The sequence below is a fragment of the Triturus cristatus genome, chromosome 4_2, assembly GCF_964204655.1.
Source record: "Triturus cristatus chromosome 4_2, aTriCri1.1, whole genome shotgun sequence".
NCBI classification, from domain to species: domain Eukaryota; kingdom Metazoa; phylum Chordata; class Amphibia; order Caudata; family Salamandridae; genus Triturus; species Triturus cristatus.
This window is the reverse complement of record NC_140586.1, coordinates 778,668,518-778,694,032: the sequence shown is the minus strand read 5'-3', so window position 1 is coordinate 778,694,032 and position 25,515 is coordinate 778,668,518. Positions and strand designations below refer to the sequence as shown.

Below are 25,515 nucleotides of genomic sequence, written 5' to 3'. Positions count from 1 at the left end.
CTAGTGAATCTTCCTGAGCTGCTCTCAGTTTGTGGCAGAACTTGACAAAATATCCTTGTCTTGCATATTTTTGCCTCACAAGTCGAAACTCCATACTGATTTGTGCAGCCGCGGCATTCACCGGTAGTCGGAAAAGCTGTCTGTAGGTGTTGAGGTTTAGTTTATTAAGCCATTCAGATTCAGGGCCTTAAAGTGCTTCTCATTCAGAGGCTATGGTGGGTTACAGATTCATTCTGCTGGCCTGAAGTAAGGGGAGGAGTGAGTTGCCTCCAATCTTCTTCTGAAGGGATAGAAAAGCAGCAGTGAGAGACAATGCCTTCACTTCCATTTGTTCCTTAGGTCATAATAAGTGCTGTTTTTGTCAATTATCTCTCCCAGGTCCTTGTAAGCTTGCTCTTGAGTTAGTTTGTAGTTATTTAAATACTAGGGCCCTGCATTCTTAATTCTATCACTGAATGTTAACACCTATGTATTTGCGAGGTTAATGTCCAGGTTATTTGCTAGGGTGTACTTACATAGTTTGGCCAACAGCCTTTGTAGGCTAACCTTTGTTGTATTGAGAAGAAAAATATTGTCAGCATATAACATACCTTATAATGGTTACCCCCTAGTTTGGGTGCATGAGCATTTGCCTGATCCAAGGCTTCTGTGCGGTCCGCCAGAACAAGGCTGACCGACGCTGGGGCTCACATGCATGCCTGTTTAAAGCCTGTTGTGGTCTGGATCTTACGTGAGGCGGCATGCACATGCAGTGTGGGTTCAGAAAGATCTACTCCACACATGGGTTGACAGGAAGTTGGAATGCAGTCCAGGTGGAGTGATTGTGTGATCAGAAGTGAGAGGGGTGTAGGTCTAGTCTGTGTGAGCAGGATCAATGTGTGAGAGGAGAACCATTTTTAAGCCGCAGTGAGGATGTGAAGTGTCAATATATATGTGAGTAGGCACATATAAGCAAATGTGAAAGAAGAACAAGCTTTACATGATTTAGAGTAAATCACACAAAAGAAGGGAAAGTGAGAACAAGAATGAGTGTGGGAATGTGGTGAACGAATGCAAGTGACTGCCCAAGTAACAGACCTTAGCTCAACCATGTGTGGTTTTTGCCATTTGAGTGTGTTCTTCCCTCAGGTAAGAATTGGAGTTGAAAGTGATTTCATGAATGAGGTTGCAGTACAAGTCAGGGCTGAGATCTCGCGCATGAAGGCGATGAATACGTCCAGGCTGAGGGCGATGTAGATATCGGTTTGGAGATTAAGGGAAATCAGGGCGATTGACAAACCCAGGCTGGCAACAGAAATAAAAGCAGCGAAATTCAAATCCGAAGAACATAGAATAGTCAGGGCTGATCATAAAAAGCAGGACTGTGGAGGATGGACAGGGGCGTAGCTTAGTCAGTAAGATTAGGGGGGTGCGGGTTTATCATTTTCCAACAATCATGCTAGCATATTAAGCCAAAATACATTATACGACAAGCAGAGCACATGAGAGGGGGAAAAGGAGCAGTGGAAAGAGAGACAAAAGCAAGTTGGTAAGGGTATAAAGTGAGAGAAAACACAATGTCTTTTTGCTTTTTTGTCTGTGTTAATTTAAACATTCCTTGTGAAATCCGACACACACTTCACCATTCCAGACCGAAGGCACCTGTACCCAACTATTTTACAGAAAATACATTTATTAGGGAGGTGCAACACCCCAAACACCCGCCTCCTCCTGAAGCTACGCCCCTGAGCATGGATAAAACAAGTCTGTGGAATGATGAGAAATCAAGGGGATGATTACCTTTAGGCTTAGCTGCGCAGTAGAGACTTGTAGGCTCATCTCTAAGTGTGCTACTCCCCGGGTGGTATAGCTCTGAACGGAGTATAGAACATCAGGCAAAAACCTTGCCAAATGATTTATTAAATAAATTTCTCTTGATCCACCATGCAGTCATGAAACCTAGAAGAAGGCCTTGACTTAGGGACCCATATGACTAGTCACCCTCCTTAAAACTGACTATAAAGTATAAATGAGGCATGGCAATGCAAAAAGGCAGAAGCAAGTGCAATATTTGAACTAATGCACAGGGTGTTCCGAAAATCCCTTCTGTTCCATTCCTTGGCGCACTCCCTTCATTCAGGGTCTCTACCCTGTTGCCCACGCCAACCACGTGTTCTGCAATAAATAAACTGATCAATCAGGACTTGTAAAGTGCGGCTAATCAACCGCCTGGGTATTAAGGCGCTTACAGGTCCCGAAGGCTCCTTCCAACAGTAATGTATTGAGGGCACCTCGGAGTTCCGGAAGTGAGGTGGTGGTCTGGAGTTGCGTGGGGAGGCTGCACAAAAAAACGGGAGAAAAAGCAAGGAGAAAGCGGCGAAAATGACAGAAAAGCAACGAGAAAGCACAAAAATAGGGGGGCAAAGCAAGAAGAAACAGTGAGCATGAGATATAAACAAGGAGAAGGCACACAACAAACAGGGGAGAAAGCAAGAAGAAAGCAGTGAAAATGAAGGAAAAGCAAGGAGAAGAGAGTAGCAAGAGTGATGCAGCAGCTCGGGGAGAGATGGGCTTGAGACCTGCCCAATGGGGTCGTGCTGCGTTCTCCATTAGGTAGGTCCTGGGAGGAGGAGGGGGAGGCGGAGGGTGGGGCTAGGCGGGGGCATGAAATAATGGAGGCATTCAGGAGCAGCAATGAGAGAAAAAGAAAGGAGAAAGCAGTGAAAAGTATGGAAAAGCAAGGAGTAGGAACACAATAATGGGGAAAAAGCAAGGAGAAAGCAGCAAAAAATTAGGCAAAAGCAAGGAGAAAGCTGTAACAATGGAGGAAAAGCAAGGAGAAAGTACTCAAAAAATGGGCAAGACTCAAGGGGAAGAGCAATGCAGCAGCACGGGAAGTGTTGGGCCAGGGACCTGCAGAAATGCTTCTTACAGAAGGAGGCCTCCGTCTGTCCCATGTGTTTGGTGCATGGTCTCTTTTCTCTATTTTCTACTGTGCTCCCGAATTGAGCCGCTTGTCTTGCATCACCGGGTGTTGCAGGTCATCTGCCAGGGATGGGAGGGCCTTGGGCTCACCTCTCCACTCCACCCCTTCATTCTCCTACATCAGCTCAAGTAAGAAGCAATCAGAAGATGCATTCCTATGTGAACACGCAGTTATGGTTACTCGCAGTTGCCCACTGTCACTGCTCATGTGAGGGCAGTGAGTTTAATTGTGGGGCACCATGACTTCAGAGAGCTGCGGGGGAAATTCAGGAGGACACGTGTTTTACCATGTTGGGAATAATCAATTGACTAAATTAGCAGCACTCTTTTAGAGAATAGTTTTTTGTGCACACACCACCCAATCCAAAGACTAATTACACATCCTCGCAATTGGTACACTGCAGACAGTCCTTACCACAGGTTCCCAGCATACTCCTAATATTTCATGATCTGAATTTCATTAAATATCTAACAAACTCTCCATTTCACAATACCACACCACACCACAGTTAGAGATATGTCTGCAGTCTTCTTCATAAAGCACGTGCAAGGGAAAGCTCTTGTTCCCTTACGCGCATGTCACCAAAGCCATATATCTGGCAAATGATTCCCAAACTAATAAACTGTCATAACGCACAGCAACATATGAGTCTGCATATGAGAGTGTCTGTGATTGTGAAGGTTGCATTTCCTCTCCGTGTGCTTTTCTTCCACAGGGCACACATGGCTGACTACTGACACTCAGAAGACATCACCCAGAGCCATTTGCCCTCCTTTCTAAAAGCATAGCGGCATTAGAGGGTAGCATGATTTTTAATGACTAGTCCCACTGTCCAAACTCAAAACGGTCATGCAATTCCAAAAATAAATACACCGTAGCCAGCCCTTTACACACAGAACCAACACATCAACAATAACCCACATTTCTCCTTTCATCGGACATTCAAGAGATCTCTCTACCCACAGTAAAACTGCACACTGCTGTTCGTAGCTTAGCTACTAATAATTCTACTCATACAGCACACTCTGGACAGAATGAACCCATCATCATGGGTACATCATAGCTCCAAAGCCATGTAGATGTTTAGAACATAGCAGCTGACGTATTTCATGATGTTGCTAACATGCCTTCCCAGAATAAATATAAAAAAATTAAAAGACAACGGATGTTGATGGTCCTCAAAATGAGAAATTGCATAAATATATTTAGAATATAATATTAATGAAAGAAATTTTTTTCCAGTGCAACGACTATGCCAGATATTTCTACACTATGTTATCGTAGCAAAAACATTGTATCCCAATACACCAAAGTTGTTACTATGTGTGCAACCGAGTCAATGTTTAGGCGCAGATCCTTCTCCATTTTTAGCCTGGTCTCCCCCAAGTAGGAAGCCTGCTGGGAAAATGAAAAATGTTAAGGCCCCTATGAGGAGAACTAAATTGTTACATAGCAGCCACACTCTTTCTGAAAGTTTCAATTTACCTCCAATTATGCTGCTCGAGTCAGGTGCTCATTCGCGTGGTCGAGGACGCTGGAGAAATGTAGAGAATGAGAGGTCGGCGTGCACCGGGGATGCAGCTCAGGAAGTTAGTGACGCGTGCTCACACACGCGGGCTTTCGGGAGGGCCTGTGAAATCGGGGGGACGGCAGGTAGCATTTGAACAGGTGCTTAGTATTAAGGCAGTATTAGCCCTATAGGGCCAGCGTGGTGTATTGGCTGCAGAGGTGGTCAGCACTGCAGCTGTCAACAGTGAGTGGACTGTTGCTGGGCATCAGAAGAATTATGTCTTGAAGCCTCAAAAAGACTTAAGACAGGCTGAGGGTCAGTAAGATGACGTAGGAACAATGAGGCAGGCTGGAGCAGTTGGAAGATGTCCTAAAAGAAAATATTTTTTTACCAGCACACAAAACACCACGAGGACCCAAGGGAATATGAAGGTAGAGGTAGGGGAACAGGACACTTCTCAAGTTTTTGTGACAGAGAATTATGGGGAAAATGATGGGCAATAGGTTTGGTTGCCTCATTCTAGGGACAGAATGCATGCTCAAGCATCTAACATAGGTACAGAACAAGGGGCCACAGTTCCTTCTGCTTTGAGCAAACAGAAGGTTTCCAGAGAATAGATGCAGGATGACCAGTGCCAGCAAAGATTAGAGATACCAGTCAGGTCAGAAGCGGCCTGTGGACACTTGTCTGAAGGGAGGGAAGGGTCCGGTCTCGAAAGAGAGTAGCACAAGACAGCAGTATCGCAGGCTGTTACTCGGTGTCACGAAAGAGAGTAGCACAAGACTGCAGTATCACGGGCTGTTACTCAAGTCCAGAAAGTGAGCAGCACAGCACAGCAGTATTAAAGGGGTAAATCAGAGGCAACTCAGTGACCCCCAAACTGACAGTAGCCGACTGACAGTAGCCCAATGACACAACTGACCAAGACCATTACAGCTATGGTCTTTACAGCAGTTTAGTGAGTTTATTGAACATCTCCTCTCCACACTGTATGTCATTTTAGAAGAACTGCTTTTATAAATCACCCTACAGAAGTGAGCCCGACATAGTACGAGTGCATACTGCACCCATATAGCAGGAGTAACTAACAAGCACAACTAGATCATCAGTTTGCGAACCGCATGCAAGACTTCCCGAGCCCCCACAGGAAGGAGCTTTTCCATGGTTGGCACTATGTTAGTCTAAAGTGGCCTTGGCAATATTATGACTTTGCAGTGCGACATGACATTCCATCCCTGATATATTGACATGCGAACACCTTAGTATCACTCCAAGATGGCGCTCCAAATTGCGAGCTTCTTTCCGCCTCCAACATGGCCGCCACGCGAACTCCTAAAGAAGTTAGTTGGTTAGCACTCCACTTCTCTCGCCACGTTGCTGACGCTCCTAATTGCGCGCCATTTCCGCTGGGATATCAGCAGCCGGAACCGGGCTTGCAATTACCTTTCCGGAACCGGCACTGCAGGTTAGGTCCTCCGCCGAGTGGGCGCGAGTTATTGTGAGTAATGACCACTTGACTATCTCCGATGCTACTACCAATGTAAGACCCACCAACGCTTAAGGTGTTTAGCAGCAAACACCTCGCTGATGACGGCAGGGTTACCTACGTTTTAGGGAAACGGCAGCGTACTAACTGAGGGCAACGTGCTCCAGGAGTCTCATTTACTGGCGGACACGGCGCTGGGACTGTGGGTCGGAGTGTAGCGATGGACCCCTTAAGGATCCTACACCGCCTGGACCACGCCCTTGCGCTGACCTGCTAGCATTTGGGACCATGGTGCACTGACCCTTTGGTGGTGCACTGCACGATCCGCTGATCTCGAGTGTGACGCCCCACACATGCTATAACCTAACGTTGGGTCTACCTTCATCCCAACAAGGTCTCTAGACAAGGTTTATACTTACCTTGGATCCCCTTACACACCCTCTCCCCTTTCCAGGACACACGTTGAATGAACATGTCCATTTGATGCCGCTACCCGATGTGGCCAGTCTTGAATAAATTATAGGTGAGTGGCCGCATCCGATACTAATTGTGACTAGCTTTTGACCTTACTTCATTCTATTGCTCCGCTGCCACAGTGCCTTTTTAACGAATTTGAGTGTACCACATGCGTTGTAAATACAAGTCACTATTGCACATGTAATGCTAGATATTCCATATGAAGCTCGTACTATATTCAATGGTAAAGCTTATGGATGCCATTGACATGCTTTGGCTAGTAGACAATCCTCATATGATTAGTCATGTTGTGAGTAACTGTTTGTTTTTATATTTGTGTTCTTTTATTTTAGATTGTCTACCGCACCCATGGACATCACACGCCACTGGTGCTATCAGACTGGTAATACCTAGGTTATTAGACCTCATTATCAGCCACTTAGTGTAGATTCCAACTTCCTTATTAGGTCCTGAAGAATTGCCGCCTGATCCTTCTTGGGTCAACAAGGGCAAGACACATGTTGACCGAAATGAAGCATAGAGCAACTGCCTCTAACATAACTATAGACAGTCGCCATCACTCCTTTTAATCAGGTTGGGAGACAGGATTATTAAATTAGTTGCCCTGATCCTCCCTCTCCCCGTTTTAACTCACTTGGTCTTTTTAGAAATTACAACACAACACTTCTACACTTTAGGGTCCCTCACACACACTCACCATAGGGCAAGGAAAAAAGATCTCCGCCAAAGAGCCCTCACTGAGGGTGCCGGTTGGGTATTGCAGCGCCGACCCGACGAGGAGCATGCCCAATGATGAAGCATGACACCCAGCGGGCTTGGTGTGTGAGGGCCCTAATTCCGAAAGGAGGGATTCCCCATCCTCCTTCTTGGTAGCCAGTTTTTGCATACACTCAACAGCCACTGTCAGCCTCCTTAGGAACTGCATACTCCTTTCTTTGTTATTAGTATCAGGGCACGTATGCTGGACCTTCAAAGCCCCTTTTGTCTCTCTTTGTTGTTAGCTTTACAGCAGAAAGCCAGGGTTGGTTGAGCAAAAAGGAGGCAGACTTTCTTATTACAAAAGATCCTAAAGTGCCCTATTTTTACATCTTACTGAAAATACACAAATGCACCTCACATGTCCCGGGCAGGCCTATATTCTCGAAAAATTGACTCACTACTCAAACCATTGTCCACATTTTTTGACCATTTTCTACAGCCACTAGTCAAACAAACCCCCTCCTTCTTGAAGGATATGGCTGACGTTTTATGCCTTATTACAGAGATTCAACAGACTAATGACATCAACCTGTTGGTTACCCTTGATGTGGAGGCCCTCTATACAACATCCCCCAGGGAGTCCCCTTGGGTGCGATAGAGGAGGTCTTCAACAGAACTAACTGGGACTCTTCCACTCCAGGCAGCTTTGCCCTTGAATGTGCAACACTCGCGCTCACTGAAAACTTTTTGGAGTTCAAAGCCAACTTTACCACCAAACCCAGGGTACATCCATGGGTAGAACTTTTGCCCCGAGTGTAGCCTGTTTATACATGGCAGATTTTGAAGAGAGTTCGATTTTCAATGACTCAAACCCCTACCGCACTAATCTTCTCCTGCGGAAGAGGTTTGTTGATGATATTGTCATTTTTTGGTCAGGTGACTTGAGGACCTGCGAAGAATTCTGCAACTGGATTAATACCTTGAACCCCTACCTGAGGTTTACCAGTTCTATATCTCACTCTGAGATCCCTTTCCTTGACCTCACCATTAAACTTGAAGATGGAAACCTAAGCACAACTATCTATAGAAAACCTACAGACCGCAATAGGCTGTTGTTGTTTAGTAGCTATCATCCACGAGCATTAAAGGAGAACCTGCCTTTTGGTCAATTTTTGAGGCTGCAAAGAAATTGTAGCAGCTTAGAGGACTATAAAACTGAAGCAGATCTGCTGGCTAACAATTTGAGCAGACATGAATACCCACAATGCAACATTGCACTCTCCAAAAAAAGAGCTAGGAATAATAACTCAGAGGCTCTACTCGAACCTAGAGAGAAAGAAAAAACAGACACTCACATGTGTAACCACCTATACACCTGATTCCAACAGAATCAGGAACGTGATCAAAAAACATCGGGGTATATTGAAAACAGGGTCCCTGGAGATTGACATTCCCAGATTTGCATTTAAGTGCACAAAAAATAAAATAAAAAGATATGCTTATACATACGAGACCTAAGCCACAGAAAGGGACTTTACAACGACAATTGTGGGAATTGCCGCCAGTTCAGGGCCATTTACCTCGCAGGACCTGCACAGTATGTCCATTTACCGAAGTGCCTTCACATGGGAAGTACGCGCTCACACAAACTGCAATACATCCAATTCTAGCTATATGATTACCTACCCATGTGACCTGATGTATATAGGTATGACCACCAGACCTGTGAAAACACCCATAACGGAACACCCCAGTAATTTCCGGTGTCATAAACTTAACACGAAAATGTGTACACATTTTATCCTACTGCAGCATTCACCCGACTCCCTATGATGGGTAATACTAGAGGCACATCCCAAGATTAGTAAGGGGGCCATGTTTATGAAAGAACAGAAATGAGTTTACCGTCTGTCAATCAATACACAAGAATTGAATGAGGAAATTCCTTGGAGTACACCTAATACTGGACACTCCCATATGCCAATAATGCAGAATCCTCATTCACTTCACAATATGCACACTAACATCTTAGCATGTATGAGCGAGGGTTAGATATCCCCCCTCAACCACGGAGATCACCATGATTCCTTATGACACCTTGGAGGTTTATCATATACCGAGTGCACTCTGTTATCATTTTACCTAACCTCTTTAAATATGGCTTGGCTAACGGATTGCAACTCCCTTTTAATTAAATATAGGGTAACACGTAAGTTATCGCCACTAGACTTAGTTGGAGCATAATAGCAACTCCAGAGAAGCACTAACCCACTCCAATATGGGGGTTCCCATAATCAGGATATCAAGTCATCAAAGATGGCCCCCACTGAATACTGGTTTCCCTCCTATGAGTTGAGCGGTCTAGTGAGGACTGTGAGTCAACTGGGAGCTTCCTGCCAATTCAGGCTGAGTAACTTCCAGTATTGAAACAGGTCCTCAATCCTTCCCAGTACCTCTTGATCCTGGTAGAAGTAGGTAGGTCAGAGAGCCTGTTGCTGATTCAGCAAACGTGAGTACCTTGTGTCCAATAACGCTGTACTTCTCAGGGTACACTTTGCCCAGAGCGTTCGGAATTCTCCTTAATGTTGTGGTTTTCTTAGTTACTCTGCAACACACAAGCTCATCTTACGACAGTTTGGTTTTCATTATGCACAGTTTACCGAAACAACAAGAGCTTTTTTACCTAGCGGGGACCCATTATCTATACAGTTGTTGTACCACACCAAACAATCTTTGGTGGCTCCGCCACAGACCAAATGTTTCTAGACTATTGTAATCTGACATGTGGCATTTACACAAATACCTGTCCTGACAGCACAAACAGCAATTTTTAGCAAACAAGTTTTACACCCAGCTCATGTCTATTTGACCACACCATGATCTGTGCAACGGCGAGCCAGTTTACATAACGTTTTGTGCTCTAATCTCCTTTTCATTTAACCTACAAGCCACACAGTACATAGGGGAAATTCCTTGTGTGATACCTGCCGGGTATTGATGAAGTAAAATGGGAAACCCGACAAGGGTGAGTTCATCATTTCTTTTTGCAACCATGGTGGTGTTCCACCATATGTGCCTGTGTAATTTTCATGATAAAAGGTCTGTGAGAGTCACCCACACGGCACTCCCGTTGTGTATGATTTTAGCCATCACCACTGTGTGCTGTGAGCTTGTCACACAGGGAACACGAGAGTTTTGTTTATACTGAAGTCTCAGATCTTAAAATTTGTTTTTATTCCTTCACCAGGTTGGTCATGTTCTATCAGGTACTACACATAGTATGTGTTAGGCTGGTTTAAAGAGGTAGATTACACCATGTAACCACCCATGTTTAGATCGATTTGATTTTATAAGGTCCTGACAAATCGCCACAAGATCAATTGACTACTAGGCGAGAAATGTGTTGACCACACAATAGAGCGCCCTACCTGAGACATAACCTCAGACATGCGCCTTTGTTTCTTCTAATCAGGTTGGGAGAACTATTGATTAAAATTATTTTCGTTGGTAATTCCAAATCCGTTTTAACTTCCTTCAAGTTACACACCTACACACCTCCCCTCACTCTCTACACTGGTTAGGCCCCTCACCACCACGGCACCAAACGGCATATTGGAATAAAAGATCTCCGCTCATACAGAGCCCGTCAGGTATTGCAGTGCCGACATGACGAGCAGCAGCCCTGTGATGAAGCATTACACCCAGCTGGGTGTGTGAGGGCCCCAAATTCCAAGAGAAGGAATCCCCGTCCTCCTACATCTCATGACCATGCAAAACCATTTCCCCTAGTTTTCCCTTGTCTTGTAATTAGGAACAGCATACTTTCTGTATCTTTACTACGTTTGGTCACGTATGCTGGACCTGTCCAAAAAGCCCAGAGTCCCTCCTTTGGGATTGATTTTGTGTGCTGTGTCATTTTTCATTAATTTTCTTGGTAGAATATCACATGAACAGCTGTTTAAGAAGTAAGTGACTACAGGACACATGTTTAAAAGTAGCTGCCAAGATTAACTGTCCCCCTTTTCTAGCAAAAACAAGAATCAGGAAAAGCAATGTCAATGAGTCTGGCTTATAATTGAACATGGAACCCATTTTCTTGGCTTTGCCAATGATTGTTTTTTTCTTATTTCTTCAGTCTTTTGCCATGCCCATATCCCTCCACCACCCCCAACTTGTTTATCAAGTGTGAACAGTTAAAATCAAGAAATTCAATGTGCACTCAAGTCCTTGCTAGGTACAGGCTTTCAGCGGTCTGATCACTGTAAATGAGGAATGCATGAACTAAGGTCCATTCCTCAAAAACAGGATGCCAAGTCAATGGCAGTTCTCCGTTACCTGATGCATGGAGATCCAAAGAATTAACCAACAATTAAAAAGGGCAAATACAAAACACAAAGTCTTTTTTAACCCCAATATCTTCCTAATGTGAAAAAAGAGTAAATCTACGATTACCCACCTCCTCTGCCAAAGACAACTTTTGCATATTCAGGGTGATTGATGACCAAAGATGCGAAGAAATTTCCCATCCACATGGGAAATCCATAATTGTATCTGTGTGTCCAGGACACCAACTTGGCCAGTTCTGCTCCATCTTGTTTAAACTGCAGATTTGAAAGAACAGAATAAATCAATTCTCCCAGAATATACACAGATTATTGCACCATGTTAACATCTCCATCAATGTCATCCTATCCTGTCTCCTAAAGCTCTCAATGCATTCGTGGGTCCATTCTTTTCAATGGTTTTCAAAGAGAAAGACAAAGGAATAAAATAAATAATAAAGAAGAAGAACAAAAAAAACACTACTCCATTTTTAAATGCCAGCAAATATAACCCCATCTGCACCAGACTGGAAAATGTTATTTGTGCTGTATGGTTCCATGTTATTATGAGGTTGTATAAACTTCATCTCCATTTTTTTTTTTTTTTACGTTTCAAAAACCTTTATTAACATAGAGGAACATTACAAATAGGATCGCCTTTCCGGCACATTTCAGCGCAAAGGTTCCACTCCGCGCGCGGGAAGTTGATGTCACCCATACACAGCCGTTTAGCCGACATCCCGGGGGACCGGCGGCGTTGCTACAATCATGAACTGAGAAAAACCCCGAGCAAGGTCGCGGCGCCAGCCAGGGCCGTGTCCGCCCCATACCTTATGGTAGCGAGCAATCGTTAAGCAGGGATACCCACGTACCCCTCACAGCCCGCCCGTCTGGCACAGTGTTCCAGCCTTATCACTAAACCCTCCCGCCCATCCCGTCTACTACGCATTCACTGTCTCCTCCCGTCACACCGCTGCCCATTCCCGCGTCTGTCAACTCGCAGTTTAGGCGTACCCAATAGGAGCATCCTCCCTCAGTCGATCAACATACACCCTGGCAATACACACACACAACTTCATCTCCATCAAATAGAACTATTGACTCTCTTTTTTAAAAAAAACTGAAAACATTTTTATAATGACCAGGAGGATGAACCGCTTGTTTCTACAGGCCCATTTATGAGTCTTCATGTTCTTCGGCCCAACCCTTCAGGGGCCCCAAACGCTTCAAGGGGAGGCCACTGCTTGGAGGCATCATCCTTCAGGTGTAATGGGAGTTCAGGCTCAATTTTGCGACCCTCTGCCAACTCCTCTCTGATGTCAAAGTCGATGATCGTAGGCTGGCATTAATCACATGAAAAACAGCCTATTGTTAGGTGTGAGCATGGGATCGAATGTTTAAAGCTATACACCTGAACCCTAATAGGACCACAAAGTCCTAATGACAGCACAGCTGCAACTTTTCTATGGCCTTGCATCATCTGTAGTGTATTATCATATTACTAACTCTCTCCTGAGCAAGGTCGGCAAAACCACATTCTGCTGTACATACTGGGTGTTGTAGTTCTGACCCTTTCCAGATATTAGGTATAACATGCAGCATTAGCATACCAGTGGAATTCTACCAGACATACACCGATCTCCTACTCCCCCGCTTGCTGGAAATCCAAGTGTGTGGGAGCTTTTCTCCAATCTATGAGAGAGGCACAGATTGTCATGATCCCGAAACCGGGCAAAGAATTTTGTGAACCGGGCTCCATGTTGATGTAAAGTTACTTGCTAAGGTCCTGGCAACACGCCTAAGTAAGGTGGTGACCTATCTGGTTCATGAGGACAAGTGTGGGTTATTGCCAGGAAGAGGAACACATATGAACATACAACACTCTCTCACATGTATTACAGTCAGTAGCAGACAGCAAGATATGGGTGTCAGTAGTCGCCTTGGATACTGAGAAGGTGTTCGACACCCTACCGTGGGAGTACTTGTGGGAGGGCCTAAGGAGAATGGGGCTGGGTAACGAATATATATCCTGAATTTGTCTCCTCTATAACCAGCAAAGTGCTTGGGTACGGAGTGGTGGTCTGATATCGGTCACATTATCCATCGAGAGGGGCACACAACAAGGGTGCCATTGTCCCCGCTTCTATTTGCCCTGGCGATGGAGCCACTGGCGATTAGGCTACGATGAGATATGCTCCAGTGGGGTATTCTCATAGACGGCCGTACTCATGTAATCTCGTTATATGAGGACAATGCACTCCTACATTTCCACCAGCCAGGGGAGGCAAACCCAATGCTCGGGGATATTCTAAATTCTTTTGGATCGACGTCCGTCTTGCGCGTCAACTGTCAGAAGTCAGTTGCCTCCCGTTAGCCGCCCTTGCGAGGGAGGCAGCATCGGACCTCCCAGAGGTTGGATTCAGCTGGGAGAGCGACCATTTTAGCTATCTAGGTATGGAGGTGGCCCATCGGCCGGAAGCGCAGTAAGCGCTGATGTTGGAAAAGTTGTTTAGGGCCTCAGAGAGTCAATCAGATTCTGGAACAGACTTCCCCTTTCGGTCATTGGAAGGGTAGCCATGGCGAGGATGGTAATGCTCCCATGGTGCAATTATGCACTCAAAAACTCATTCTGCAAAATATTGAAACCCACATTTGACACCATGAATAGTCTCCTAATCTCATTATTATGGGTTAGAGGACGCAGCCGGGTAAAACTTGACATCCTCAAGCTAGACACACAATTGGGGGTACTGGCTCTCCCAGACTTTAGCATCTACTATCTTGCAAGACTGTTGCAGTATGTGACGCAGTGGTACGCTGAAGGCCGAAATATGGAGAAGGAATTACTGGTGAATCGAAGCAACAGAATGGAACTCCAAGGATACCTCATGATGGGTTCCTAGACCCCTGGGGACTGCCAGCATGTGGTCCAACAGGTAGCAGATCCATGGGAATAAGCAGTCACCCTGGTTATTTGAAGAGCCCCATACACCAATACGCTCCCCCTACAGTGGCTACAGGGTTTCTGCCAAACCCAGTCAGTTATGGATATCACAAAGTGGTAGGAAGAGGGTTGCATGACGGCTAGAGACATGCGTGCAAATTGAATATTTTTAACAGTTGACAAGGCAAGGAAATGGCTTCAAGTGCCAGACGGCCAGTTACTGCAGTATGCAAAAATAGCAAGCATGGTTCGCGATATGTGGACTTCGTTTCCAGGCGAATCGGCAGAGTCCTGCAAGGTGGCCTTGCTCGTTGGCCCAGGCTCCATTAGAAGGTTAATTTCACATTTATATAAAGCCCGAAAGGCAGATCACTTTTGAGACATCTGCAGTTAGAGACAGGTAGAAAGTGGACCTACCAACTCCACTTACAGAGGTCAAATGGATAAGAGCGTTCACACAGGTCTGTGAAGTAGCAAGCAATGCCAGATTCAAACGTCCTCAAATCTACTATCTACACCGCAGGTATCCGCCGCCTCAGCGATTGGCACGATTTACCCCTGGGGGGTCCGCAGCCTGCCCCAGATGCAGCACTTAAGGGTTATATCGGCACTGGGGAATCTAATTATTTGGAGTGCAATATAACTATGCAGAAAACTGACAATCTCATAACAAAAGGGTAGATTCAAAAATACATCTTGAAACAACTGAACAGACAGCAAGGGCTTTATTCAAACCTCTAGGATCCTGCTACAATTTAACACCCTTTTTATTTACCCACTCACCTTCACAACTATAGGGCTACCATTAGGGTGTGAAAGGCTTTAGTTATACCGTACCTATTATTGGAAAGTGTTCGTTCACTTCAGCAAACTCAAGTATCGCCAACGAGGCTGGCTTCACACGATATGTGTATGCAAAACCCCGGCAAGACTGTGCAACGTATGTCTTAGTGCAGGACATCCAGGACCAGAACACGAGGGGAAAGTGTATTAAGAGGGCGAAGGGAGCCAGGCAATGCACCTCTGGCAGGTGAGGGCAGCTGGGGCACCAGGGACAACTTCAAGGGGGATTGGGGAATGACTGATAGTCCTCTGTGTATCGGGACAAGGAACAGAAACAGGGGACAGAAGACAGGAACTGAGTGGTGGCAGCACACACACTGCCCGGCGAGGACCTTTTAAGTGGGAACAGTACCCTGCTAACACAAAAGCACACAGATATGGACAAAATAATTCTCAGTTCTCTTACTCTGATTATCTAAAAACACATTTGCACCTTGTCCCCGAATGAAATTTCAGGACTGGTGCACTCTCCTAACTCCTACCCAAAGCAAAACTCATAGCTTGTATCTTGCCCGAGCCATCCTGCATAAACACAATACCTAGCCTTATCTGGCATCCTCCAGCCGCCTCCAAATTAGGCCTCATAACTGGTGCCCCTGCTGTACAATCAAGTGTAGGTTGTGGTTCATAAAACCTGCATCTTCTGTGAAATGCACATTATTTGCTCTCTGTGCAGATGATGCTGAAGGGGAACAACCTTTACAACGCAACTTTTACAACGCACTACCATTACAACGAAACTGTTACAACGCGAGTGCATTGACAACGCAGGACATTACAACGCAAGTCTTTACATCGACTTGCACTAGATGGCGTGCTAACATTAAAAATAGTGTAGTTTACTATCCCAACACCTTCCCTACTGTTACGTGGACTGGAGTTGGAATAGTAAATTACACTTTTTTAATGTTAGCACGCCATCTAGTGCAAGTCGATGTAAAGACTTGCGTTGTAATGTCCTGCGTTGTCAATGCACTCGCGTTGTAAAACTTTCGTTGTAACAGCATGCGTTGTAACAGCATGCGTTGTAACAGCATGCGTTGTAACGTCATACATCCGATGCTGAATCTCTCGATTATGAGACAGAAGTCCACCCGGTGTCTGTCCAGTAGCAGTGCATGTACCAACCTGGCTATTAGTGGAGTGCCCGCCTCCCCAGACTTAAAAGAAACAAATAGAAAGTTGGAAAACTGCCACCATACCATGCTTTCGTCCAGAATAACTATTCCACTGGCAACTGTGACATTGTGAAAAACTAAACCGTTGGGTCTTGTAAACAGGATTTTAAACTAAAGTTTTAACATGATGCTTTTTGCTTGTTGGTTGCAGGATATAGTTCTATCAAATACATAGTGTAAAATTGCAAAAGGCAAACAATAAAAAATAATGGAGAAAAAAATAGAAGAAGAAGAAATGCCCCAGAGGTCACCTGCTTTCAAACATGTGGGACTCTCTGGGTCAGCGACCTGCAGATCTGGCAAACATCACTGCTCATATAGGGATCAAGAAGAACCTGATAAGCGAGTTACTCAGACAAGCCTTTACCGATCACGAACTCTGTTTCTTTCATAACATAGGCATGTGCGCCCTGAGGCTGCTTCTGGGAGCAGGTAAAACTCAGCTTCAAACATCATTATAGAAAACATTGGCTCCTTCCTCTGCAGGTAGCCCACAGATATCCTTGCTTTTACTCTTTCTCAGGGACATAGGAATCTCTAAAAGTACTTCTAGGTCAGGCTTTGTTCTTTGATATTGACATAACACTCACTTAGCCCAAAAAAGTAGCTCTTTGCTTGATGCATAGACCACTGTGTGATGATTTACAAGGCAAGCTGTTGCACAATCTTAAACTTTTCGGGGATGGACCTGCCATTTTAAATTTCATTGTGGATCTCCATAATGATAACTAGGTTAATGTAAAACTGACCAATATCATAGTCAAAAAGCTATACACAGGAAACAGCCAGATACAGGATTGTATTCTTGTTCCACTACGCGTCTGTCTTTATACAGCAGATAATCCAACAAGGTTACAAAAAGCAGAGAGCTCAATCAGACAATATGAAAATAAATATCCTGACACACGAGGATGATTTGGTGTTATTTCCTGCAAGATTAAATGGTCTTCAAAGACTTTTGACCAAATTACAAGCTGACATTCATAACAACTTTCTGATCAGCACTCTGCCCAAAAAAAAAGTTATGGCGTGAGGCAGATGAAAAATGAAAGAATTAATTTACAAAAAAAAAAGAATTACTTGGTTTCTAACACAAAAATCAAGCAACTCAAAGACTATCAATTTGTTGGCCTTTACAGTAAAATCTAATTTAAAAGTGTCTCGAGCAGTATTCCACCTTTCATCAACTTGGTGACAAACTGTAGGCTGAGAGCTATAGGTGAACAATTCACCCCACTCAACAGCAAGGTTTACTCATGTGTCCTGTATGGATCCTAGAACTAGTAAAGTTCAGTTTGAAATTAGATTTATAGAGTACCCAATGCATACATACCTTGCTGAATTTGCATCTACCAATCCCAAAAGATGGATATGCTTAGAACTGGGTTTAACCACTCTTCCGGCCTTGGCCGATCAGCACCTTTTGCCTAATTTAATGCTATGTGCCAAAGCAGACTCAGGCTTCCTAAATGACACAACCAAAGGGTTGTAGTTTCACCAGCCTGCCAAATGTTTGTATCAAAGTATTAATGGGTGGAGGGATATTAACTAAAATCAAACAATAACCGGAGAGCTGTCTTTTAAGTAAGAACAGACTGAGAAACGAAGCAATATGTTAGAGACACCACAGAGACCTATAAAATTGGCCATTCAGTCTTATTCAAATTGCAATCTCACTGCAAAGGCATGAAGGACTGTCAGTGTGTCCTCATTTTTAACACAGCAACACTGCTATCTGAATGAGCACAGGCGCAAATTAAAAGAAAATATGTGACAGTCCTATCATTAGAGACACTTCGAGAGATGATTGACCACATTTGCATTGTGTGACCGGCTTTTACTTGCATCAATTTAGGCGTAATTCCTTCATGCTGACCTTTAATAAGGGAAGAGGAGTTGGCCTACCGGCTATGGCGGTCGACCTCAAATCTGGGGAACTGGGTTAGAGTCTCGGCATTGATGCTGAACATCCTGTGATTCTGGACAAATCACTTAATCTCCCCGTGCCTAAAAAAAATGAATGTGTCCTCATGTAATGCAACTGGTGCTATGTAAAGCGCTCTGATACCAGATACCTTTGGTCAGGTTCGCACTATATAAAACTCTGTGAAAAAAAGAAAGAAAATGCTTCTGTAGAACGAGCATGGGGGCTGCTGATCTTTGCTCCATAGGTGAGGCCAATAGAGTAATAAAGTTTGCTGCCAGGTACCCATTCAGAGGGTCCATGGTCTGGCAGTTTGGGCTGAATGGGTCCTATCAGAGCGGGAACAATGTTGATTTTCATGTGTCTGGTTCTTGTTTTAGGTGGCATGGTGGCAAAATGAAGGTTGGACTAAAGCGTGGCCCGGAGTAATTATCAGTGGCGGAAATTAATTCAAGCATTCCATCCATCACTTTTTTGTTTTCCTCAGTTTTTTTCAATCCAGCAGAGTTGGAATTGGTGAAGTTTAAGTTACACAAAGCCACTAACTCGGACTGAAACAAGCTATGTGTTGATTACATTTTCAATTAGTACAATATGAAAGGCAAAAATCATTTTTAAGTGTAGTCATAATAAGTGAGGATTCGTAACTTAATATCACAATTTTATGTAGAAGAGATACATCTTATATTGGCATTTTGAAAAGTAGTTGTTTCTATGAGATTAAATACTTAAAATTGTATAATATGTATGGTTGGCTGACTGAAGACAATTTGAAGCACAATTACAGGCATTAGGTGTATCAAATGTCTTTTTAAAGTATTGTAATGATTTTACATCTATATACTAAATGTGTTACTAACCAAAAAAATAGTATGTTGTGTGGGGACAGAATCTGCTGTACTTTGAACATTAAGTAATGGTCCTAGATTCTCAGGTCAGACATAAAACCTTCTAGTCTCCAGTCAGAATTTACATGTACTGCCCTCATCCTTTCAATGAACCAGTCAGTGAGTGGGGAGAGTTTAGTAACGAAGTGAAGTAGCTCATTAAATGTAGGTACCCACAGACAGAGTCTGCAGCGAAAAAAGAAGAATGAATGAGGTTCTGGAAATAATTATCAAGCGTGTGCAGAACATAGTTGAGGGATTGCAGTGCATGCCAGACTTAGTAAAGTGCATAGTAGAGATAGTGCAGAGCACGTCTTGGGGTATGCAGACTACAAATGTGTGTGAATGTAATGTATGTGTTATTTGTGTAGCACAAACCTAGCTGAAAGTGCTGTATATAGTCAAAGGTCTACAGTCAATTAGTGATGGGAGTGTTAGAGTGCTTCTGCATTGAGATGCAGTGTTCTTTACAAGAGGCACATTTTTCCAAATTTGGATAAGGGTTGAGGCAATATTGATACGGGTCTTATGGTGAATAGATGGAATAAATGTGCTATTGTTTTTTGTTTTCTAACACTACGTTGTTTCCAGTCTGTTGGAGTCATTGATGCGAGCATGCAAAGAACCGCTCGAGATGGTGAGCTTGTCAACAAGACAGGCAAGGGTGCTCGTTGCAATGACTTTGTAAATAACGCAGCTGATCTTGAAGATGGTACGACCAGCAGCATGAACTAGTGCAGTTCCTTCAGGATGGGATCATGTAATTATTTTTCTTCTGGCCATAGATGAGGCATGCTGCAGCATGTAGAATGCCAATAATGGTTGTAAGTATGGAATCTGAGAGTCCACAAAGCACTGCGTTTCCCCCATCCAGCTCATCCTCTCCCTCACAAAGAACCCCATGACATCAGACTCAGCTTCCAGGAAGGAATTAAAGATGTCGCAGCCTGGATTAGGAGCAACTGCCTAAAGCTCATCTCAGGGAAGACAGAGGTCCTCGTCCTTGGTCCCTTCCCCACCGCTTGGGACAGCACCCAGAGGCCCTCTGCCCTCCGAAACCCACCCACCCTGAGGGACCACGCCCGGAACCTCGGCATCATTCTAGACTCCTCCCTCACAATGAAATGCCAGTTCAACGCCGTCGCCTCCACCTGCTTCAACACCCTCTGCTTACTCAGCAAGACCCTCAAGTGGATCTCCACCGAAGCCAGAAAGACGATGACTCATGCACTCATAACTAGCAGACTGGACTACTGAAACGCCCTCTACGCTGGAATCAACAAATCCCTGCAACACAAACTGCAGACCATCCAGAACACCGTGACCAGACTCTTCCTCGGCACTCCACAACATCACCCAAAACTTGCGAGACCTCTACTGGCTCCCCAACGAGATGAGAGTCACCTTCATGCTACTCAGCCACACCTACATCCCTCCACAACATCGGACCCAAATACCTAAACGAAAGAGTCTCTTTCCACGTACCCAAAAGATACCTCAGCTCCGCCAACCTCGCCCTAGCAGAAACCCCACGCATCTACAGAACCAGAGCAGGGGGAAGAGCCTTCTCTTACATTGCAGCCAAGGCCTGGAACAAGCTCCCAGTCAACATCAGACGCTCCCCTACTGTGCACACCTTCAGGAAGAGCCTCAAGACCTGGCTTTTTAGCTGACCCGGAGCTGCAACCCCTCTCCCCCCCAGCATCTTGAGACCCTCACCGGTGAGTAGAGCGCTTTAAAAGCCTCTGATTGATTGATCCAGATGTGAGTGTGTGAGAGCTCGAACATCAGTTCTGAAGTTGCTTTCTAGGAGGAACGGTTTCAATTTCTTGAGAAGAGAGAGCAGTTACGAGGCCATATTTGTTGTGGGTGCAAAGCACCGTTGAGAGGGTAACTAATCTGTCTGAAAGTTCCCACAACCTAGAAAAGGGTGTGCAGATATGACTGATTATTAATAGATCATCAATGAGGGAGAGCAGAGCATGGCTGTACATTGTAAAATACATATCAACACAATTTGGCCTCTGAATGTGTTTACGATGCCATTACTCTGAATGTGGATTTCTTGTACTTGGTAAAAAACATTTTTTTAAATTATATATCAAGAACAGGTGAAAAAGTGTTAGATTTGTACAATGAACCTGGGCCACAATGCATTTATATAGGTAATCCATGTGCCTGCGAGTCCATGAGTTTCTCTATGGACTCCATGCACATGCAGCTTTGCATGCGTACTGAGGAGACTGTGGATGCGTACCCTTGTGTCTGTACTAAAGATACTGCACATGTACATCCCCGACTTTCCTAAGAGTAATGTGGCCATCAACGGCTCCCCACTAAGGACAATGTGCATTTGCATCACTGAATTTTTAATAAGGACACTTTCCCTGTGCATGTGTGTCAGCTTTCTGTAAAATTGTACATGTGCATCTTAGAATTTGTTCAGCCTAGTTACCAAGCTGGTTTATGCTGGGACTACAGTGGCAGGGGGTGTAAGCCCATTTGTAATGGGCCCCAAGTTCACTGCAACCCTTTCCAAGTCAAATATCAAGAAGGCAATTGTTAGAGATGAACGCCAATGGGTGGTGTGTCCTGATGCAATTCCTACTTCCATGGTTTTACTAGACCCATCGTGGTGGGCAGGTATACTATATCTAATATTTTTGTGAAGTGTTCAAAACAAGATGGGATTATTTCCTGATATAGGACTCAGTGCGATTATAAAACGACTATAAATTGCCATCTAACTTAATAAAATTTAGACTTATTGATTGCCTTATGCAGCAAGATCCGATACCTATCAAAGTGATTTTAGACCTCAGCATAGTAACCAGGATGAAAATGTTGCTGTATGGTTTTTGGAGAGGAAGGCCATAGTTCGATACAGAAAGATATGTTGTTGTTCCATTCGCCAAAGGGTTTTGTAGCACAAACTTGGAAGACTTAGGATTAGAAAGGCCCATAAAGCTTGATACAATAATCACATAATACTAAATGGGCCGAGGTGGCGAAATTTAACCGTAGTAATTTGGCTAGTAAAATTGATATAGAACATTTCTTAGTGCAAGGCTGTGTTCAACTGCCTTTGGTATTCAGCAGTGAGGTGTGTTCTCCTTATAGAAGACTTGGCTCACGGATGGAAGCTTTAATGCCCATGTAAGACAATTTGGAGCTGGGAAAGGAGCAGCGTTGGGATACTGAGGTAAGTCTTTAAACTGAAGACTGAAACATGAGTTTCCTTTTTTATTCTGGTGTTAGACAAGACCTTAAGGTTTTACTGAAATTATATGTAAAATATACTCATATGTCGGGGCTTGTAGCCAACCCTCATGACGCATTGTACTGCAGTGGGTGGAAGAAAACTGTGAACTATACAATTCCTCATCTAACTAGTTTAACATAGCTGTTGGCCTTGGCCCTTTTTGCAGGGTCATCCCTGAACTTTTTGCCTTCCTCCTGGATTTTGTCCGACCTGTTTTTGTTGGTTTTATGACTCTTGGCACTTTACCACTGCTGATCAGTGCTAAAGTGCACATGCTCTCCCTATTGTAAATTGATGTATGGATTAGTGATTCCATGATTGTCTGATTTGGTTTACTTGTCAGACCCTAGTACAGTGCACCAGGAGTGCCCAAGGCTGGCAATCCAAATGCTGCTAGTGGGCTTGCAGCACTGGTTGTGCCACCCACAGAAGCAGCCTGTCTCAGGATGTTTGCTGTCCAACATGTCATTTTGTCTTGAGGAATAGATGTCACGCTCCTCATCTGCAAAAAAAGGTTGGTCATATTCAGTCCGAGAAACATTTAGGTAATAAGCGTACCTTGATGGCTGTCCTTCTGAATGTAAGATCCCTCCCCAAGCACAGCTATGAATTTGCTGATTTTTTAGAACTTCATATGCCGGACATAATGTTTCTCACTGAGACTTGGACTCACAGCGCTTCTGAACCTGACCTAAATGTGGCGATACCCTTGGGCTACGACTTATTTAGAATTGATAGGATAGGTAAAAGGGGGGAGGGGTGGCTACTGTGTACCGCTCCCATCTCAAAGCTACTTTCTCAGCTATACCTCAATTTAAAGAGGAGGCTATTCTTTTCAGTTTTAAAGTCTCAAACACGGACGTCTTTAACAGACTTTTAGTTTATAGGCCACCCAGGCCCAGGAATATGTTCACTGAAGCCATTATGAGGGTAATGGAATCATGTATGGAACAATCTAATTTTTCAGTGCACGGGGATTTCAATTTTCACTTAGAAGCATCAGATAACGCAGATACTAAGGAGCTATTGGATAGATTCCTTAGTTTAAGTCTGAAGCAAATTGTCACCAGCCATACACATACGGCAAACCACACCCTGGATGGCATTTTTACAAACCACTATCAGACAAAATTTATTAAAACATTATTTCTGCCTTGGACCGATCATAGTGCCGTCTTTTTTTAAGTTTCTATAAAAGGACTCCAAGACAGAACTGTAGGGCCAAAGAGAACAGGGTCTCATGTGCCTGGAAACAAATAAATAGTCCCGATCTTGAAGCCAGTTTGCTTCCACAAAAACCCGAAATGGCTTTTGACACTGACACTGATTCGGATCAAGCAGCAGCACTTTATTACCAATGGATTGAACAAGCGGTTCAAAGGCTAGGCCCGGAAACTCGGACACGGGCAATTACTAAACGGACTTCGGCCCCTTGGTATAATCCCGACCTAAAAAATTTAAAACAAATTTGCAGAGCCAAAGAATGGAGGAAGGGATTCTCAGAGCTCGATAAAATACGCTATAGAGAGGCACTAACAGTATACAAAGAAGCCATATTTGAGGCAAAATCCAGATACTTTGCAGAGAAAATTATGGCCGCAAAAAATATTTCCGGTGAATTATTCAACAGTTACTAAATTGGCCACTTTTGGTAATGTAAAGTCAGTAAAGACAACTAAACTTGCCAAATTCTTTTATGAAAAAGTGGTCAAAAGTCTATGAAGAATTCTCCACTGTTGGCAATGATATCAGTCAAGCCGAGTCCAAGATGGATGAATCTGACATAAAAGTCTTGTTAAGAAACTTCTCCTCCCTCACACAGGATAGAGTTGAGAAAGCTATCCTGGAAATTAAATCAGGCTCTTCCCTGGATCCATGTCCTGTTATGTAAATGTGTTTGTACTTATATAGTGCACAGCTACCCCATTTCGGGGTGTCCCAGCGCTGTACTCATACCACTAGAGAACCCTTCCTGGCTTTTCCTTGTGAAATGTCCACTCCTGGGCATCCCCAGGGTGAAGCTAGGCATCCCAGCGCTGTTGGGGCCGTTGTGGAGATTAAGCAAGCTATTGCCCAGAGTTGCAGCATGGGACCCATGATTAGAATAGGCACCGAGGCGAGAAATCAGGTCCGAGGAATTATGAGCCTTAGACCCGCCGAGGCGGGAATTGAACCCTGGTCCCGGGCCAGACCTCTGCATCAGGGTCTGCCACCCTAACCATTGAGCCACACTTCTCCACATGGTTCTTCATATGGTCCCCCACACCACAGCAAAAATCTTGACACCCCTCTTGAACAATATTCTTACATCTGGGTATTTCCCAGTGGAATGGAAAAATTCCTTGATTAGACCTATTTTTAAAAAACCTACTCTTGATCCCCTTGAAGTAGCCAACTATCGTCCCATTACTAGTCTACAATTTCCATCTAAAGTTCTCGAAAAGGTACTAAATGAGGAACTCCGGTCCTTTATAGAACTTAACAATATATTAGATATAGCACAACATGGCTTTAGGCCACAGCATAGTACTGAATCTGCATTAATTGCAACCACTGAAAGTCTACGATTACAACTAGACCAGGGTGGAAAGGCTATACTGGTAATGCTTGATCTATCCGCCGCGTTTGATACGGTGGATCATCACATACTCCTTCAGCGTTTGGCGGATATAGGGATAAAGGATAAAGCCGCAGATGTTCTTCGTTCCTATTTGAATAACAGGAAGCAAGCTGTGGCTCTAGATGAGCATACATCCTCTCACTTTGTAATGCCATGTGGGGTGCCTCAGGGATCGGCACTCTCACCCACCCTATTTAATATATACGTCTCCCCTCTGGCTAAACTTATTCACTCCTTCGGTTTCAAGGCCATTTGTTACGCAGATGATACACAAAGTATCATCTCTTTAGCCACAAATCCAGCGACTGTGGCGGAGCGTTTTAAGCTCTGCATGAGTTTGATTATTTGCTGGATGCAGAATAATTGTTTAAAATTGAACACCGGGAAGACGGAAGTAG

The 25,515-nt window shown here is 44.2% G+C and overlaps 1 protein-coding gene across 1 annotated transcript in view; it reads right to left on the bottom strand.

Annotated features, from left to right (window-relative positions):
• LOC146835028 (cytochrome P450 4B1-like) overlaps positions 1-25,515 on the bottom strand; it is a 235,963-nt gene that overhangs the window by 176,418 nt on the left and 34,030 nt on the right. The window contains exon 2 of the mRNA XM_085602689.1: positions 11,594-11,738. Within this exon, the coding sequence (XP_085458815.1) occupies positions 11,594-11,738 (145 nt within the window). The remainder of the gene's footprint in view (positions 1-11,593; positions 11,739-25,515) is intronic.